At 43.1% G+C, this 19118-nt stretch overlaps 2 protein-coding genes across 4 annotated transcripts; one reads left to right on the top strand and one right to left on the bottom strand.

The window, feature by feature from the left end:
- Positions 1-227: 227 nt before the first annotated feature.
- SOX30 (SRY-box 30) lies at positions 228-9627 on the bottom strand. Its single transcript, XM_026063427.1, has 5 exons — positions 9096-9627; positions 7645-7884; positions 6074-6253; positions 3679-4165; positions 228-1618 (listed from the first exon to the last, which is right to left on the bottom strand). The coding sequence occupies exons 1-5, from the start codon at positions 9499-9501 to the stop codon at positions 1237-1239; spliced, it is 1695 nt and encodes a 564-aa protein (XP_025919212.1). The 5' UTR covers positions 9502-9627; the 3' UTR covers positions 228-1236.
- A 680-nt stretch (positions 9628-10307) lies between these two features.
- On the top strand, positions 10308-16723 carry THG1L (tRNA-histidine guanylyltransferase 1 like). 3 transcript variants are annotated; one of them, XM_026063428.1, is made up of 6 exons: positions 10308-10693; positions 12226-12402; positions 12853-13022; positions 13743-13831; positions 14469-14576; positions 15919-16723. In XM_026063428.1, exons 1-6 carry the CDS (start codon positions 10506-10508, stop codon positions 16078-16080), a joined length of 894 nt encoding a protein of 297 aa, XP_025919213.1. In that variant the 5' UTR covers positions 10308-10505; the 3' UTR covers positions 16081-16723. The 3 variants fall into 3 exon arrangements, with proteins under 3 accessions (XP_025919213.1, XP_025919214.1, XP_025919215.1); XM_026063429.1 differs by lacking the exon at positions 10308-10693 and having other exon boundaries at positions 12316-12402; positions 12857-13022; XM_026063430.1 differs by lacking the exon at positions 10308-10693 and having other exon boundaries at positions 12336-12402; positions 12948-13022.
- The last annotated feature ends 2395 nt before the right edge of the window (positions 16724-19118 follow it).

Genomic DNA, 19118 nt, shown 5'->3' with positions numbered 1-19118 from the left:
TTCCCATATTTCTGCAGTAACTGGATTTACACACACATTTATATAACTGTGTGTGCATGTCTGTATGTATTAGTAACTCAAATTCTCTGAAAAAGTGACTTCAACTAGTCACTTTAGGCATGTGCAGCTGAGCTGTGCATGCCCAGTAAGTCCATAAGTTATATGAATTATGATTTACATGTTCCCACTCAGCTCAAGGTCCAAGGCTTAAAATGAAACACTAGGGGTAAGTACATTGTTCAGGTGATTTTATTTAAATACAACAACAGCAGAACAACAGGATTCCCAGAAAGAAATGACACTCCCTCCCCCCAAACAGAAAAAAAAATCGTTTAGTAACATTAATTACTAATTTTGGCAAAAAAAAAATCTGAATTTCCTTAGTCTTTGAGTTCAGCACAGATACTCTCCCCTTTTAACCACCTTCAGTATTCTCTAGAGAATTCAATATTAACTACACTCAGGGATCAAGTCACAGTCCAGTAGTGTAAGYCACAGAGCCAGATTCCATCAATTTTCCTCTCTCTAGGTCCTACCATACCTTCTGGACAATCCCATTCTCATTAATGGAACTAGTTGCAGAATAAAATATTATGGAAATTGACCTAAATTTTCAGTGCATTACATAACATTTGTACCACAAATGCAGCCTACAATAAAAGATTAACTAAATTAAGCTTAAAACTGTTCACTGTTTCAAAGGAAAAATATAAAACATTGGAGAATCACTCTTGACTTCACTCTCAAGACCTCACAGTGTTTTACTGCAGCAAGAATTACATGTTAGTCATAAAACAGAATTATTTCACTTGCTAAAATTCCTAAGGTAAAACCTACAAAATTAATGCAAATTCCATCAAAATGTTGTCTATGAACACAGAAAGGCAATGTCCTGATTCAGAAGAGCATTAAAAGGATGTGCTTAAAAACACCTCTCCTCAGGAAAGCACATATTCACATACTTAGAACTGAGTACCTGTACAAGTGCTTTCCTGAGCCAGAGCCCAAACAATGCCCTGATGAAGCAGGTGAAACTCCAGGGGCTTTGAGACCTCCCCAGATCTGTATTTGATCTCTCAAAATACAAACAGATCATCAGAGTTCTCAAAATGACCTGCATAGGTCACCCAAGCTACAAGGATTTCCCCTTGAACACACCGACTGAAAAGATGGTGTTGGAGGAAAACATTTATTTCACATTCTGTAATATTCCTCTGGATTATCATGTTTTAAAAATTACAACTCTCGCAACACCTTCCCCTCTTCTTCCTCCTCGCTGTCAGTCACATTAACTTGCTGGATGCTGGAGGGGGTAGATGGGGTGGCTGACAAAACATTCTCCAAAGCTCCCATGTCCAGCTGTGGTATGGGGCTTAAGTACCCCTCCTCGCTGTGGCTGTGGCTGTTGTAATAGGACATTCCTTCAAGGCTCTCACAGCTGCGGGAGTCCTCACTCTGTGCGTGTTCCTCTGGGTACTCCCTGAAGGCATAGTCTCTGTCCAGAGGCAAAAACATCGCCTCATGCTTTTGGTACCGGTCTTCATAAAAGCCAAGGCATTCAGGCACTGAGTTGGTGAAATTCCCATAGCCAAATGGAGGCCGGCTGAACGGGCACGTGCTGCAATGAAAGAGATGGAAAATTGTCTTACAAAAGGGCAGATTGCTCGGACTTCGGTTCAGGCAAGAAAATCAGAATGGCTCTAGTGTTCACTGCTAGTCAGTTCATCCTGCTGAAATATTCATAATACGCCTAATTTAAAAATATGCCTGATTTAAGCTCTGAATACGTAAGAAGAATCACGCACAGATTCCATGTTAGCAAAGAAGGCCTGCATATGCACCCCTTCATGCTAGACACATACAGGAAGTTGCTTCAAAAACAAAAAAACCCAAATTAYTGTATTTATTAATGAAATGATGTCATGGATAGAATAGCATATGATAACCCTGCAGTATGTGAACCTACATACTCAAAATAGTAAAACAAAGCATCAAAAGTCAGTTTGTGTTGCTTTTCTATGCCAAAATTTGCCAAAGAGATGGGAAACAAGTGGTCTTATTTATTGAGTGCTCTCTTGCATTTACTATATTGCTGTTAGCAGGAGGATTGACAGAGAATCCGTGTGCCCAATATGTGGTTGCCAGTGTTATTTATTTAAAGAATTTACAGTGATAAATTAAAAAAAGTATTGTAGATGGCAAGAAGTTACTGTACCAAAATATAACTGTTTTTCTCCAGTGTCCTGAGCTTGAATTTTTATTCTGATGCAGAACACAAGATGCAAGATGTGTTACAGCTTACACAGTGTTACAGAAATACACTACATCATTAAGTATGCAAAGAAGTAATAGAGTTCTGCTGTGCAGACAGTAGAAAGACATTGATACAATGTCTATCAAGGTTCCAAGGAGACTACTCATCTTTCCAACCAAGATTTAATACTTTTGTGCATAAATTTGCATACATTCATTTGCATGGTCTGTGCTACCTAGAAATGATGATTCTTGTATGCAAGGAATGAGTTTATAGGAACAAGAACTTACAAATCAATGTATTAGAAAGATCCTGGCATTAGCAAACCTGGCAATCTTCAGAAGTCCAATTTATTTGTGAACCTCAACAGTCTTACAGTACAAGCACACTTCCCTCCCTCAGAGAGYTCACAAAACTGTCTAATTTCAGATACCAAAGGCCTAAGCAAAGCTCATCTTTAGCAATTCTAGGAAGATGTGTCCTGTGTTCATTAAATGACTGCAAAAATAGCAGTATCTTCTATTGCACTTATCCGCTTACTAAGGCCTTACGAGCTTGAGGAGTCATCATCAGTGCTAATTTATGACTGGGTAGTCTTATTGCCTTAGGAACACACTGGCTGTTGTTATCAGTAGGAACAAGCAGTGTATAACCTGTCAGACTATGAGTCTAAAAATCATGATTTGTTGTGTTTGACTTTGCGTGGTCATGAAAGAGAAACGGTGCCTTACAGTGAATAAGCATGGACATGAGTTTGTGCAGTGTGGAACGAGAGCACATCAGTAAGCTATCAGACTTCTTGTGTTTGAGCAGCACGTCTGCATACCTCAGAACTAGCTGCTGGGAGGACACTGGTCCTTTCTGTGCATGGTTAGCTTAAGAAATACCCACACGTTAGCTTCTAAATTCTTTGATCAGGCGATCTCTGATTGACTACCCCAAGACTGCAAAGGATAAACTAGGACTTACTATTTATATAAAAATTCTGAGGATATTTCCCACCAGGCTAGATTTCAGAAATACTGGTGGTTATGACAGCTGCAATCAGAGTATCTGGGACACATCCCAAACACCTACTTTAATTCTATCTGATCATTTTCAAAATATATTTACACTATTTCTATTTAATTTTTTTTGTAGAAATCAACTGCACTTAGGTACATGAAGTAGAGAGAAAATACTTCTATTTACTGTGGGCTTGGGAGTGCCAGTTACTAAAATAGTACTACGGAGCCTTCAATAACTGGGCGTATATTATGAGTAGCCTCAGGACCACCACAACAGAGTGCTGTAGGAACGTAAGAGCACTTTTTCCTCCCAGGGAAAAGCTCTTGCCTCAGGAGCTGAATGGTCCACCTGCTTTGTGGAAGGACTCTCTGCCTTTTAGTACTCATTCTCACTTGGATTGAAGTGAAGGACTTTACCTTGAAGGGAAATAGTGAGGTCCAGGTACAAAGTAAGGGTGATGAAATGAAAACCGTGGAGGCGTGCCGAACAGGCTGGCTGGATGACTGATAGGAGGAGGCTGATAGAGATGCGAGTGAGGAAGAGGGGCAGCTTGGGGAAGAGGTGAACTTCTAGGGCAAGCAGAAATCTCTGAATACTCCTTTGGGGTCTGATTATCAGAGACAGAAAATCTGGCGTTAGCAGGGCTTGTGTTACTTGGGTTCCTACTGGAGCTCTCAGCGGAAGCTGATGAAGGTCTCTTCACATAGCAATTGGGTCCAGCCGTTACAAGAGTTTCTGTCYGAGCAGGTCCAGCAAAGTGCTGCGGTGAAATTACAGGGTGCAGGGGCAGAGCTGGAGCTGGAAYAGCCACTGATGTGGTGCTTGCAATAGCAGGCTGTAAAAGTGTAATTGGACCTGGATGTTGAATGGAAGAGGCTGGCAGCTGGATGGCAGGAGCTTCACCTTTAGGAAATAGAAAAGATATTTATCAGTCATGAGTAGAGGATGAGATTTCATAAACAGCCATGTAGCCAACCACAGCTAGAGCCAGAACCATTTCCTCCAAAACATCCTCTAGCACCGCTTCCCTGCACTCAGTGAGGGTTGAGGCTGTGAGCCTGGTAAGAGCTCAGTCTTGTCCTGATAGGGTCATACAACTGGGCTGGAGCGTGCACTTAGAGCTTAARGCACAGAAGGCCTCTCAGGTCTACCATCTGAGATGGGAAAAGCCAAATTCTTCTTAATTAACCTGCATGGTGCCAAAGCAGCAGTGAGGAGCAGAAGCAATAACTACAATACCCTATCCTCAGACATGTTTTCTCATTTGCTTCACTAATGGACATACCCACCAGCCAATTTCACTTTGAAATGCTTTGCAGACATACACTTTCAAATCACACTATATGTTAATAGGGTTGCCTTTATCCAGAAAGATTTCAGAACACTTTGGGTTAATATTTTAAACCAGGTAGTGGTTTTTGAAAAGTCTGAATTCTGTGTTAATGGGACTTCAATGCTTCTAAATTTTTACAATCACTTCAACCACAATAGAAAGATAGCAAACTCTAGAATGAAACATAGTAGCATGTGAGGAGAACACAACGTTTTAAGATACATTAGGGTAAGAAATGAAAAATATTTTATTTAATCAAATCTGCAGAGGGACTTAGGAAATGATCACATCGCTAACTCAGAACTTGGCCAAATCAAAGTAGAAGGCTCTCTTATACATTTCCAAATATTACTATGGAGCATAAATGGGCATTCAGGATTTTTTTTCCTCATTACAAAGAGAGCAGCCCCTGAAGACCAGTGTTCATATACTGAAACAAAACACGCCAGTGAATGGATCTATGCCATTTGTTCTTGAAACCCACCATYCACGCACTGACAGAGCCAGAGCTCTTTCATCAAGACACATGAGGGACCACAGTCAGGCACTCTATTTGCCTGTGGGCTCTTATGCTACACCCTATTACACTGCACATTACTGACTTACTATAAAAAGAAGGGTCCTTCCAGGTTAAGTGCAACTTTTAAATGTATTATTTCTTCTATAACTATGTTATTCTGTGTATAAAAGCTGAGTTTTGTGGGYTCAAACTGTGGACACGCACAAGCTGATGAAATACATATACAACTATCCCAGGTGGGCATAAATATCTAAGTAACTGTTCACGGTAAAATGTGCAAGTGAAAAATTCCTCTTCCAGTTTTAAAGAATGCTTTAAAATTGCAGCCCACACCCTCCCTACTTAACATCCTCCTTTCTGATGCCTTTATTGACAATCTGTCTGCCCTCTCTTGTAAGCAGTCTAAGCTGCTGAGCATTCGTTCTAAAGCAATGGTGCCCTCACTGGAAAGGCACACCAGCACAGGAGTGCAGAGGTGCCAGCGGCTAAGCTAATAAGCTTTGCCAGGCTTAGTAGTGTGGGCTGAGCAGCAGTTAGATCTGGTGAGGTAAGATATGTCTGTGATGGGGACAGAACAAGAAAAAAAAAAAAAAAAAAAGATAGCTGTAGCTCAATAGGAAGCAAGTACTAACTATTAAGTAACAGAGACCCAAAAAAGGCAGAAAGATAGCAGGAGGGAACTAGGAGATAAGGAGAAAACAGCAGGGATCTGTAGGGGAGTAAGGAAGTAGCCAGAAGAATTTAAGGGCAGCAAAGGGAGAGAAGGCTGAGGAAATAGGAGGCAAGAGACTAGGAGGCAGCAGTGCAGTGTCGAGGAGGATTGACAGACACAGTGGTGACTAAAAAGACTGAGAAATCATATCTTAACTATATCTACACTACCATGTGCATAACTTTTACTACAATAGGTAGATTCCTAATTTTTAAAATCATTCACTCAAGACTACTAAAAACTCACAGAYAGGATGTCCAATACTGTTCTGAACATTGGGGATGACAACGGAGTAAGCGGGTGATCGGAAAGGATAAATGGCAGCTGGATTTGTAGTGATGATATTCTGAGAAGTGCCGGAAAATACAGTGGAAACAGTCAATGGAAAACGCTTCCTTTTGCCCGGTCGTGGCTGATAAACCCAACCTGTCAGAGATGAAAAAGATGCAGACTTCCCATTTTTGGGATGATCTCTTTCTTTCTGTAAAGCTAAAATATCTGTAATTCTGAAGTATCTAAAAAAATACGAGTCCAAAAACTGCTCTAATAGTCAATGGCAAAACTCTCATTCATTTCAGTGGGCTGGCAAATGGGTGTTTTATCAGAGGCGGAGTTAAAATGAGCATGTTTGGGCATTGTTATGTTAGCAGTTCGGTTAGGTTACCAATGTAGTTACCATTCAAAAGTGTTTGTGAGACAAAGGACCACAAAACAGTGGGGAGTGACATTGTACAGCTAAGGAAAGCATGTGAAGGAGAACATGATACTGTACCATGGGCTTTTGGTGTGGAAAAAAGCAAGAGTATGCAAAACGTAGATCTTTCCTGATTGTTTCCTTAGCCCCTTAAATCTCACATATACCTGGAGGTTAAAAGATACGATGAAAAATATGATCCACTAGAAATCCAGTTTAAATTTTGGCAGCAAGGAGTACACTTGCCTTTGACTTACAACATTAACCAAACACATAGAAATATTTTGGGAATTTGGACTGAGCAGCTTGGTTTTCTTCGGCAGGCTAACTCTTATGCTACTTTAAAGAAACCCTTTTTTTGAAGGATGAAAAAAACAGAAGAAGAGATTCTGCTCTTTATCTTCTGCTTGTTTATGATGTATTAGTCAGGTCTTGTCTACCCGAACTAGTCATGATTGTGAACTAGTGGATCTATGACACCACAGACAGAACGGATTATGACACGTGATGTCTCAGGAGCTTTTATAAAGAGCGCTCAGAAAACTTCTGCTCCATTTTGTTAGTGCCTTTTTAACTGAACTGCAGTGCTATGGAGAAACAAATTTAAGGGTGCAAATCCCTAATCCTTTGAAAAAGGGGTTGAGAAACATTTTCTTCCACATCTTGTCTCGGGAATCCCAATGCCACAAGTTGAGGARTCCCACAGAACACAATGCCATTTGTGCTTCCCGTGGCATTTCCCTTTCCTGCTTTTACAGGAGTGGATGCATGTGTCACCCAGGCCACCTGGACAGCTCCTTTTGAAGCCTGTGAAATGTTGCAACAGGCCACATTCACAATAAACTGTATCTGGCCATTAGACTTGTAAAGCATTCAGAAGAGCTGCGATACATGCGGTGGTCTAAGAATGTAAGAAATTCAGAGGCTATGGAGGATGAGACATCATTTATGGACAACTTTAAAAAAATGAATATGCTTTCAGGTACTAGAAATCTGATGAAAGGACCAAATACTTGAAAGTCTATCATTTCTTCCAACTCTATTATTTGCTCTAATGAAAGATCACTTTTTTCCTACAACTCTTGCACTTCTAAAGCATTTGGATAAATAAATACATGTTTACCAGGAAATTCTTCTCTGTGCTTTTCTTTTATTTTCTGGGCTTCATCATAATAGGGCTTCTTCTGCTCTTCGGTCAGTTTGTTCCATTCCAATCCAAGCTGAACACTGATTTCTGCATTATTGGCAGCTGGGTTAGCTTTGGCTAGAGCTGGCCGATGAATCCTAGCCCATACCATGAACGCGTTCATTGGACGCTTTACATGGCCACTTTTGTCCTTGCTAAACGGAGTATCTGGTATCCCTATGCAACAAAAYGAGGAAAGATGATCATCTGCCAGGCAATATACACAATACATGTTACATTCAATAGTATTTCCAAGGGGTATTTAGCAATATTCAGAAGAATCATTAGAGCCTTGGAACACACAAAACTCAATGCACATTCAGAGAACAGTTCCTAGAAAAATAACTAAGGCTAACAGAGTATCGCTGACTAGCCTCCACTGAAACACTACATAAGGAATTGTTTACATGGCTTTTGTCACAGGCTTTCTCTTCTATAGGAAACAAAAATGACTGTTAAAAACACACTGGTTTGGATTTCATTTGGCTAGACTGCTTTCTGGAATACCTGTGTATTTATAAATTAAACATAATATAGCATTGACCATATCACTGCAAATTCATTAYCACCACCCCAACTATGCATCCAAACCCTAATGATGCAGGGACCAGATCTGACGATGGTATGGCAGTTTAGTCCCACATCTTTGCAGTCTCTCACCTCTCTGAGGTTGTTGCTGCACTTTTGTTTTGTTTGTTTTTCTTTTYCCCCCCCTCTTTCTTTTCTCAGATTTAGATGCCTGTTTGCTGGAGGAACCCGTTTCACCAGATGACTGTTACATGATGCCCAGCTTTAGGTCCTTATAACCAAGGACTGGATTTGCATTGAGTTGGCAACATAAATCCCAACCCCTTCACAATTGAACTTTGAGCAACTTAGAAATGAACTCTTCTATATGGTCAATAAAGGGCACGTCTGCTAGTCTTCAGGACTTCAAGTTAATTTTAAAAACTTGTATTTCTTTAAAAAAGAACTCCTAATCCAGACGTTTAAAAGTGTTCATCACTTAACATCTCCTAATTTTCTCAATAAGAGGTGTTCAAATGCTCATAGCTTTAAAAATCAAGCAGATGCCTAAATTGAACTTGAAACCACTATTCACTGCAATTCTGAAACCAGCTATAACGAGTTTAAAACAGATGGGGAGCAAGCAGACAAAACTGCACTGATTTTAATGAACCACTAGAGAACTTTGTGCATTGCCTGAGAACTTTGTCCTGCATGTTTACACCTTAAGCCAAACAAAAGAGTTGTACAGACTACAGTGTATCCAAAGGGCTACTTCTCCAACACTATTTTAACTTGTGTTCTCCTATCTGATAAAACCTGCCAACTGTGTGCCACTTACTGAAGCCTTGCAAACTCTAAGCGATCTTACAATGCAATACCTGCATCGGAGGGCAGCACTGTGAGGGGCACATTTTTAGTTTCAATTTTTACTGATGGCTCCAGTAAAGACTGCATTTTAAGAGGCACTTGGGTCACTGGCACTTTAGTCACATGGATCAGCTCGGAAGGCGGAGGGCCTTGAAACTGAATTCTGGTCCCTGATGGCAAGGGGTGAAGCATCAGCGGGACCGCCAGATTCGGAGGGTGCATTGCGAAGGCCCCGGGCGGCAGAGCCAGGCTGCCATCGCTGCTGGGCTGGGCRGCCCCGCTCGCGGGTCCCGCTGCATCGGCCTCCACCTCCTCCTTCACGCCGCGGGCCTCAGGTGCTGCCTCGGGTGGCTCCACCTTGATGGCACCTGCAGGCCCGGACCCCGGGAGCGTCCCATTGCCCCCGTCCTCGGGCATCTTCAGCTCTTTGGGGCCTTCCTGGTCCCGTCCGGCCGCGATGGCGCCCGGGGCCTCCTGCCTGCATCCCCACAGGGCGGCGGGGCACCTCGGCTCGCCCCTCTTCCTGCCGCCGCAGGCCGCCTCCTCCTGCTCGGCCTCCTCCACTTTGATGCGCAGCACCTGGGGGGGCCTTTCGGCTGCCGCCGCCGCCGCCTCCTCCGGCCGCCGCGGCCCCGGGGCAGCCCCGATCCCGCCGCGGGCCCGGCGGCGGCTGCGGGTGGGGGGGGGGGGGGGGGGGCGGGGGGGGGTGGGTGTGGGAGGCGGTGCGGGCTGCATAGGGGGGGGGGGGCGCTGCCGGCGGGCGGCAGGGGGCGCTGGCGGCACTGCGGACGGGCCGCGCCGCCTGCCGCCGCCCGCTCCATGGCCATGACGCCGCGGCCGTTTGCCGCCTGCGGTTGGGGCGCAAACGCTCGCAACGCCCTCCCGCGCCCGCCGCCCGCGCCGCGCGCACCAATGGCCTCGCGCGCCGCTGCTCCCCTCCCCGCCCCCGCCCGCCTCGCGCCTCACAATGCGGTCGCCGTGGAGACCGTTRGCGGCGGCGCCGGGCGCTTTGCCCCTCGGCCCGTTCCCCCGCACTCCCTGCGGGCCTGTTGCGGCGCCGGGCGCTTCGCCCCGACCCTGCGCCCCCCGCCCCAAACCGCGGCCCGCCGCGGCCATCCCCTCCCCGCTGGCGGGATGGCGGCCCCGGCGCAGCCGAGGGGACGGGTCCTCAGCGCTGCGAGCCCCTCCTGCCTACGCCCTCCCCATCAACCACGCGCGTCCCCGGCGCTGCACAGCGCCTCTTGCTCCACGGGGCGGAGACCTGGCGGCCCCCGGTCCCCGGGGCACCGAGCCCTGCCTCGGCACAGCAGCCCCRCTGGCTGGAGGACCCGCGGAGCCATAGAGAGGTCCGCCTCGTGGCCCAGAAGGGCTCCTTGCTGTACCCTCGGAGGGTGCTCGCTGCTTCCGCTTCCGTTCCGGCCATGCTGCGGAGCTGGCGGGCCACAGCGGCCATCKGTGCTGCGAGCGGGAGGTGCGTGAGGCGTCCGTGCGGCCGCCGCCTCCTTATGGCGAAGAGCAAGTTCGAGTACGTGCGGGACTTCGAGACGGCCGACACGTGCCTCCCCAACTGCTGGATAGTGGTCCGGCTAGACGGCCGCAACTTCCACCGGTAGGGGCCGGGCGGGCAGCCAATGGCCGTGGCGCTTATAGCAGCGCGGTTGCCATGGCGACGCCTCAGCCAGTGGGAGGGGAGGAAAGGGGGGCTGAGGTGCGTGTTTGGGGGGGAGGGGGGAGTCTCCTAATGGGCCCCGGCGGTTAGCCTGGCACCCTGGTGTGTGGAGGTGGTGCACGTAGGGGTGCTGGGCCGCAGGGTGCGGTGCAGAGCGGGGTGCTGTGTCCCAGGGTTAGCCTGGCACCCTGGCGTGCGGAGGTGGTGCACGTAGGGGTGCTGGGTCCCAGGGTGCGGTGCAGAGCGGGGTGCTGTGCCCCAGGGTTAGCCTGGCACCCTGGGGTGTGGAGGTGGTGCACGTAGGGTGCTGGGTCCCAGGGTGCGGTGCAGAGCAGGGTGCTGTGTCCCAGGGTTAGCCTGGCACCATGGGGTGTGGAGGCGGTGCCTGTAGGGTGCTGGGTCGCAGGGTGCTGTGTCCCAGGGTTANTGGAGGCGGTGCCTGTAGGGTGCTGGGTCGCAGGGTGCTGTGTCCCAGGGTTAGGCTGGCACTGTGGGGTGTGGAGGTAGTGCACATAAGGTGTTGGGCCGCAGGGTGCAGTGCAGAGCAGGGTGCTGTGTCCCAGGGTTAGCCTGGCACCCTGGGATGTGGAGGTGGTGCACATAGGGTGCTGGGCTGCAGGGTGCAGTGCAAAGYGGAGTGCTGGCCCCAGGGCAAAGAACATAGATCCCTGATGTCCTGACTGATTTCGGGCTAATGACCATGGATTCCTGAAATGCGTCTGTGCCTCGCTTGAGCTGTGTGAACTCTGCAGGGGCAGTGGTTAGGCCCCAGAAATTCTTTCATTCAGCTTCTCCGGAGTCTCTCACTACTACTGGTATTTGTCTTTATGGGCCATGTACAGCTTAAGAACTGTGACTTCTGTGGGGTGATAGGTAAATGGTGTAACAGTGGCTTGGACGGGTTGAGGGAAGGACTGCAACTGGTACACAAGAATATTTATTTATGTGTGGAGTCAATATCTTTGTGATATTCAGCTTTTTTCAGGATAAATGGGTCACGGTTCTCTARAGTGGCAGATGGCACATATTCTTGCTGGGGTTTTGATCTCTGAAAGTTGCTCTTCCAGATGGTGCTTTGGTGAAGTGTGGTTCTGGTAACGCTCTTGAGTTTTGACGATTGACGGAAATGTTACCTTTGTTGGACAGAGTATAAAAGGCACCCTAGGGCAAAGTGAGGTCGCAGAAAATGTTATTTGTCATCCTCTTATTACAAGTAAAACAGGGAAAGCAGCCGTTTGGAAGGACTGTTATATAGTTAGGATGAGATACTGATGGGAAAGTGAATGGGTTATCGGGGATGTATAAGCACAGTTTGTTGTTACTGTTGTTCATACCTGGAGGGAATTCTCTGTCAGTATTGACAGGATACTGGAAATCAATATTCATGGGAAGTAAATGTGATRAAAATTAATGGGGTAGCATTTTCGAGTAGCATTTTAAAGGATTCTTATTCAACCATTTTTGCTTTGAAGGTTTGCTGAGCAACATGAGTTCAAAAAGCCAAATGATGACCGTGCTCTTCATCTGATGACCAAGTGTGCCCAGACAGTGATGCAAGAATTGGAGGATATTGCTATTGCTTATGGACAAAGCGATGAATACAGTTTTGTTTTCAAAAAGAAGAGTAGATGGTTTAAGCGAAGAGCAAGGTAACAGCTGCTTTGATACTAAGAAGTGTATTCACTTTTAATACCTCTCTCTAAACTTGGAATTTGTTGCTCTTTCTTAGATTTGCCTTTACCTATAGGCAGAGGCTATGAGCAGGACTGTATTTGGGTGTATACACTGCAAATTAGCTCTCAAGTTCTTCATGTGAACTCTTTGCAGGCGATCTTTCTGGAATATATGTTCAGTGATACAGGGTTTTAAAAAAAGTTTTGATTAAACACAGCTGCTTTTAGCAAAATGATTCCCTTTCCAGACTCTCTTATGTGATTCTCAGTACTTCTTACTCTTCAAAAGACTCTATGATATTGCTGATTTGTGGACCATTCTTTAAGAAATTCTGCCATCTCCCAAAATTATTGCTGTTGATAGCCCGGGTGATCACAGTATAATCATATTGATGTATTGCTTTCTTTTTGCTTTGTGTTTGCAAGTAAGTTCATGACTCATGTGGTCTCCCAGTTTGCCTCAAGTTACGTTTTCTATTGGAAGGATTACTTTAAGGACCAGCAACTTCTGTATCCACCAGGATTTGATGGACGAATTGTGTTGTATCCCAGCAACCAAAATTTAAAGGACTACCTCAGTTGGAGACAAGCAGATTGTAAGCATTTTTAAAAAAAAACAGAGATTTGTACAGTTGAGTTCTTCTTTCTGAATACAGATGCCCTTACTGCAAGTGTATGCATATATGTTATCGGTGAAAGAACAGCAGGTAGGGGAAGGCATAGTTTTAAATAAACTATTAAAATTGTGCTGGGRTTTGTATGGATGCAAGAATATAGGCTAAACTTTTGGGACTTCAGATTACTTAATGTTCATTACATGCTGGGAGTGAATTTGGCACTGGAAATACTAGAATTATTAATAGAATTTGTTTGTTATTGTTTATGTTGTTGTGTTTAACCAAGATAATCTTCTTTAACCAAGAGATGTGAATGTTTGAATACAACTTCACCGTGTAGCAAAATCATAGCAGTCACAAGCACTGTATATTCCATCATGTTGTACTTTGTTTCTAGACTTTTGTTAGTAGCTAGTCTTTGTTGGTCAAATGAAGATAACTTCCCTTATTCATAAACATTGTTCTCTCTCTGTTCTCCCTCTCCCACTTAGTGAAGTATCATGACGTCAATCTTCTAGTCACTCTTATGATATACAGTACCTTAAAAATGGATTAGAAAGATTGTAACTTCTGCAGATACTGATATTATTAATGACCCTTTATTACTGAATATTTCCTATATGTGACTCTGGCAATAAAGTTGCTTTTTCTGAGTCATCACTCAGATTTGGTAAATACTCTTTCCCTCTTTTTCTGTAGGCCATGTTAATAACCTTTATAATACAGTGTTTTGGATGCTTGTACAGCGAAGTGGTTTGACACCAGTACAAGCACAGGATAGACTTCAGGTAAGAATCTTTTGAGGTCATGTTGTTCTAGGTACAAACAGAATCACACGATTTGCTAAGCCACGTCTTGCCTACCCAGCAGCCCAGGCTATCTTTTCTGCTCTTATTGTAATAACTTCACAGGTATACATTCAACAACTTCCTTTTGAATTGTACAGATGTTAATATGATTAGCATATAGCATTTTAGGTAGRATGTTAATAGGATTTTCATTTCATAATTAGTGAGTTCAGAAATCTTAGACACTTTATATAAACATCCATTATCTCTGAACAAGAAATAAAATGGGAGGATTCAGATGCTGTTGATTCCCAGTTCCTTCTGTGGTATTCTGACTGATTGTGCAGACTTAAGCACATTATATCTATTTTCTCCTGGATTATGTTGACTTTCTTCTACTCCTCTTTTGAAAAAAGTAATAACAAACTTGAAAGGAACTCTCTTTTAATATTCCCATTTGGCATTTGGAAATAGTTTCTCTGTTGGAAGAGGTAATTACACCTTGTAATTTAAAGATGAAAAACCTGTATAAATGCCACTCTTATTCCCAATATTTACCTAACATTTGTGCTAGAGATTCAGTTTGCTGGTATATATATATTTTTTTTCTATAAGGGTACTTTTCTTTTTCTGTCAGGGAACTTTGGCTGGAGATAAGAATGAAATTTTATTTTCTGAATTCAACATCAACTACAACAATGAGCCTTTGATGTATAGAAAAGGAACTGTCCTAATATGGCAGAAGGTAAAAACTATATTAGTACTGGCTTCATGCTCATATTTTAAACAGCTCACTATGGCAGACAAGCTATACTGTAAAAACACCAAATGTGAAGTAAAGCTCCGTGGACATCATCTATAAATAACTTTTAAAACTAAAAAAGTTTTCCATATAATGATGTGTAAATTACTAATTATTTTAGAGGTGTTTTTGAGGTATCTATCCATGAGCATAGTATAAAAACTAGTCTCTGAAGTCTGGCTTATACATAAATTATGACCACTGATATATATACATTGTCATCCGTTGTTATATGTTTTATGTAGAATTTCACAAGACTGATGTATCTACTAACTGATGTATCTAATTCTTCTTTGTTTAATGAATAATATACAGTTGGTTTCTTATTRCTACCAGCTTTGAAAATTGAAGAAGCCTATTCTGCTTCCTGAAAAATTACATTTTAATGACTGTTATCAAAGTTTGATACAGTAATCATTAGGGCCTGTGCCAGACCCTTCACAGGACCGGATCCTAAGTGGTTGCATGGCAAAGGAGTTATAAACTTTCATTCAATAAGATAGCTCAGCTCATAGGACCTTTAGTCCTCTTTTCTTCATATGTAAAGGAGCATAGTAAGGAGTGCAGCTGTTAATGAGGAATTTCTTTTAATAATAACTTGGGAATTCTCATCATTCTAGGATTATATAACTGATGCAGAATTAGCGTAAGAAATTCCTGGCCTGTGTTTTGTATGAGATCAGACTCCAGAAAATCATAAATGTTTCTGGCCTTAGTATCTTCCGCATTTAGAAATTTTAATTAAAAATATGCACCTTGCTTGTGATCAGGACCCAATTAGTCTATGCTGAGAGTTCTCTGTAATTTATTCAGCCTTATGACTTCTATATGCAGAAAAAATTGATAATCCTTTTTTTATTATTTTGGCTAGTGATTTCTCTTACTTCATTTGAACTAAYTGGAACAGGTAGAAGCTCCAGCCTGGAAATATATTCTACTTGTTCCTTGTACATGCTTTTTCTTGGTAATTGTAGGCCATTTGCAAGGTTTCCCATATGCTTTGAATAGCTCCAATCTAAATATTGTATTTTATTCAAGAATACTTGTAATCAGTTACATGAATTTGCAGGTGATTTCTTCAAGCCATGTGATGATGACATGCGGTTTGAACTAGTCATGCCAGTCCACTGAATATAAAATAGATTCTCTTTCAGAAGATTCAGTGTTCAAATTATGTAGTACATCTAGGGATGATAGTTACTTTTGTTATAGCTTTTTGTCTTGTTCATCTATGAAAGCCAACTGAAGTCTTATCTGTCTGCTAATGTGTCAACTCTCTTTTCAGGTTAATGAAGTCATAACAAAGAAAATAAAACTGCCAAAGGAAACAGAAGAAAAGGAAGTTGAAGTGACCCGAACTAGGACTAAAGTTGTTCCTCTGCACTGTGACATTATAGGGGACCAGTTCTGGGAGGAATATCCTGAGATTCTGGCTGAGGATAGTTGATTTCTCCAGCACCTGTAACTGGCAGTTTACATTTTGCTCTGCTAGGGTTGTTGCAAAGTGAGGAGTATGGACTGTGGCTGGCAGAGTTTAACTTGTAACCCTCTTCAACAGCTACATTGTTTTTAGCACTGTTGTTGCCTGAGAAACAGACACTGCTCTGTTTTCTGACAGACAAAGATATGTCTTTATGGAAAAGGTAAAATCATATTATATTTTGAATGTGAAGAACTCATTATAAATTAAAAGACTGTTCCTTGTAAATGCGTATTTGCAAAAAGACTGTATAGAAATTTTATGCATTTCTATAGTATTCTTTAAGCTGCAGGATACCTTATTGAACTACCAAACTATACAAAAGGTTATGTATTTGAACAGTTAAAAGCAGAGGGAAAAATAATTCTTTTGATTTTTGTTTCAGTTATGAGACAGACCAGAATACTCCAGTTGGCAATTGGTAATAAATTTCAAGGCCAATGTGTTTAATCAAGTTAGTGACAAAATATGTGACTACCTAATGCCTCTGACCCTTACAAAAAGGAAATGGAGTACCTGTCATTTTCCTACAACTGGTTTTTAAAGCTTTTGTCAACTGTACAGGATTTTTATACTTTTTTTAAGATTTAAAAAGAATAATGATTTCTTCCCTGCTGTGTTTATTATTTGGACTTTCTCACTGTGGTGACTTTTACTGGTAATCAGTGAAGGTTTCAAGTAGTTAAGCTAATAGTAAAGATACTGTACAGACTTGAATTCTGTCAGGACATGGGTAAACATTGTGCTGTCATTTTTCTGTGGCCTGGGAAACCATCTGCCTCAGACTGTGCAGTAGACTGAAAAGTAGCAACACGGGAARATTCCTGGTGCTTGCGGAGAGGATGCTAGCACGAATCTGTGGTGGTGGTCTCTGATTCCCTTATGGTCGATACAGATACACAATACCTGATAGCTAAAGAGAGGGAAAAGTACGATGGCCATGTGCGTGCCTGGTCTATGCACAGTTTTGTTCTGGTTTAAGTATCAGTTGAAGACTCTTTGTCAAAACAGTTAAATCATACAATCTCTCAGAGCAGACGTATCTCCGATAATATAAGGGGGCTTGTCCCCCTGTAATTGGAAATTTAGGGAAATAAACTATTTCATTATAAATACGTATCCTTATAGAAATGCAACTGTAACGATATTATATCATTACCACTTTAACCATATTGGTTTCAAAAAGAAACAGTAATCTAGCTGACAAGCTGTGTTGGTAAGGGAAAGTTTATACTCGGCAGTTGAGACTGGCCATAAAATTGGAGAGGATCGAGTGTGACTAGAGAAGGTTAGCACAGAGTTAGTCTCATTCATTGACACAGCAGCTTCCTCTCTGCTTTCATACTTTTCTTCCCACAGGAAGAAATTATGCATTTAAAACAATGTTGTGGGTTTTTTTTCTAATTCTTATTTACTCAGATGTAATTTGAAAAACTGTACTAAATGGGTACTGATGTAAAATACTACTTGGCAGTTTTTTCCTTTTTCTGAGAATGAACAATGAGTCTATGTGTTTATAAAAGCATGGTAATTCCCCTCCACTACTGCGTCCTAATACTGAGCAGTTCAGTACATGCAGTAAGAGAATGTATATTATTTTTAGTCTGTAGAAAGGGCTGTCTAGTCCTCAGGAGGAGGATATRAGGGATTGTGAGGTGATGATTCTGAATGAATCATCACACTGCAGTCATTTAGCAGTAAGAACTTCCTGATACTACTCTACATGGGTTTTCTTTGTCCTGTTAGACAAATGTACTTTACTTGACTTTGATATGCTGTGGTGCCTGACTTCGGACATTATGGATAGAGCATATAGAGCATTATATATAGAACAGAGAGTCTTCATTCCAGAGCTGGTAATATTTGGATTTTGCAGTCTCAGGAAAGATGAAAAACAATTTTTGGCAAATATGATTCTGCTTCTCCTTGAAAAGTATTACATAGGGTTTTTAATCATATATATATGAGACTACCTGATACATACATAYTATAATATATGTCTATTTATGTGTGTCACGTGTACATATATTTGAAAAAGGAAGTCTATATTAAGTCTTACATCCTTGGAGCGTTTTCCATTTAACTCATCCTCACCACAGTATTCAATAAGTAAACATGTCTGTTAACATGTGGATGGAGACTCTGGAACCTGGATATGGATTATGTTTTCAGATATGGCCTTTAATTTTTATTAATCTAAATACTAGAAAAAGCAACTCCCTGTGAACTTAATGGACTTTAAGTGCACCCTATCATCATGCACAGGGTCATAAAAATAAGTTTGCAGCTGTATGGGAAAACAGATTTTATTTTTTTCCCCTAAGGTTCAAGATGTGGACTGGCATTAGAGTGGCACACGCAGCTAAGCCTGCGTCCCAGCCTTGTGCTTACACTGACATTTGTATAGCTGGAAGAGTCCCGTTCTGTGACCCAGTGAAGAACCAGACGTTTGCTTTGGAGGTGGTCAGAGAACTCTAACTGATGTTACATTGCCATAAAAGGAAAGAGTAGACTTTCGGGAACCAGTTATGAAAGCTTAATGGTAGGTGGCAGAATCTATTAATGGGAACAAAAAGAGAGGCTGCAGGGTTAACAACAGCGTTGCTTTTTTTCTGAGAAATATTGCTGCACTGCATATTAGGGAAGAAAATGAAAAGTATATTGCAGAAGCTTTTGCCCAGCTTCCCTTTAGTCTGCTCCACTCTCTGGGGGGCCGGGGGTATTTTGAGCAGTATCCCTGCTCGGAACGGGGAGCAGCGCCCTCCAAAACAGCGAGAGGGCTCCTGGGCCAGCGCCGCTGGCATACGGGCTTGGAGGGGAGAAGGGGGCCCCTGCGCAGAGGCCTGAACTTAGAGCCGCACCACGAAGTTCATGGAAGATGCAGCAATGAAGGGAACCGCAGTAAAAGCGGAGCGCGCTCCGTGCGGCTGCCCCGGGCAGGGACGGCGGCCGCCGCGGCGCCGGCAGCAGGCGGCGCTCCCGGGTCTCCCCTCCCCGCGCGGAGC

This window comes from Apteryx rowi, unplaced genomic scaffold, assembly GCF_003343035.1.
Source record: "Apteryx rowi isolate R43461 unplaced genomic scaffold, aptRow1 scaffold_2, whole genome shotgun sequence".
NCBI lineage: Eukaryota > Metazoa > Chordata > Aves > Apterygiformes > Apterygidae > Apteryx > Apteryx rowi.
Note: the sequence above shows the minus strand (reverse complement) of the source record. Positions and strands in the feature narration are given on the sequence as shown.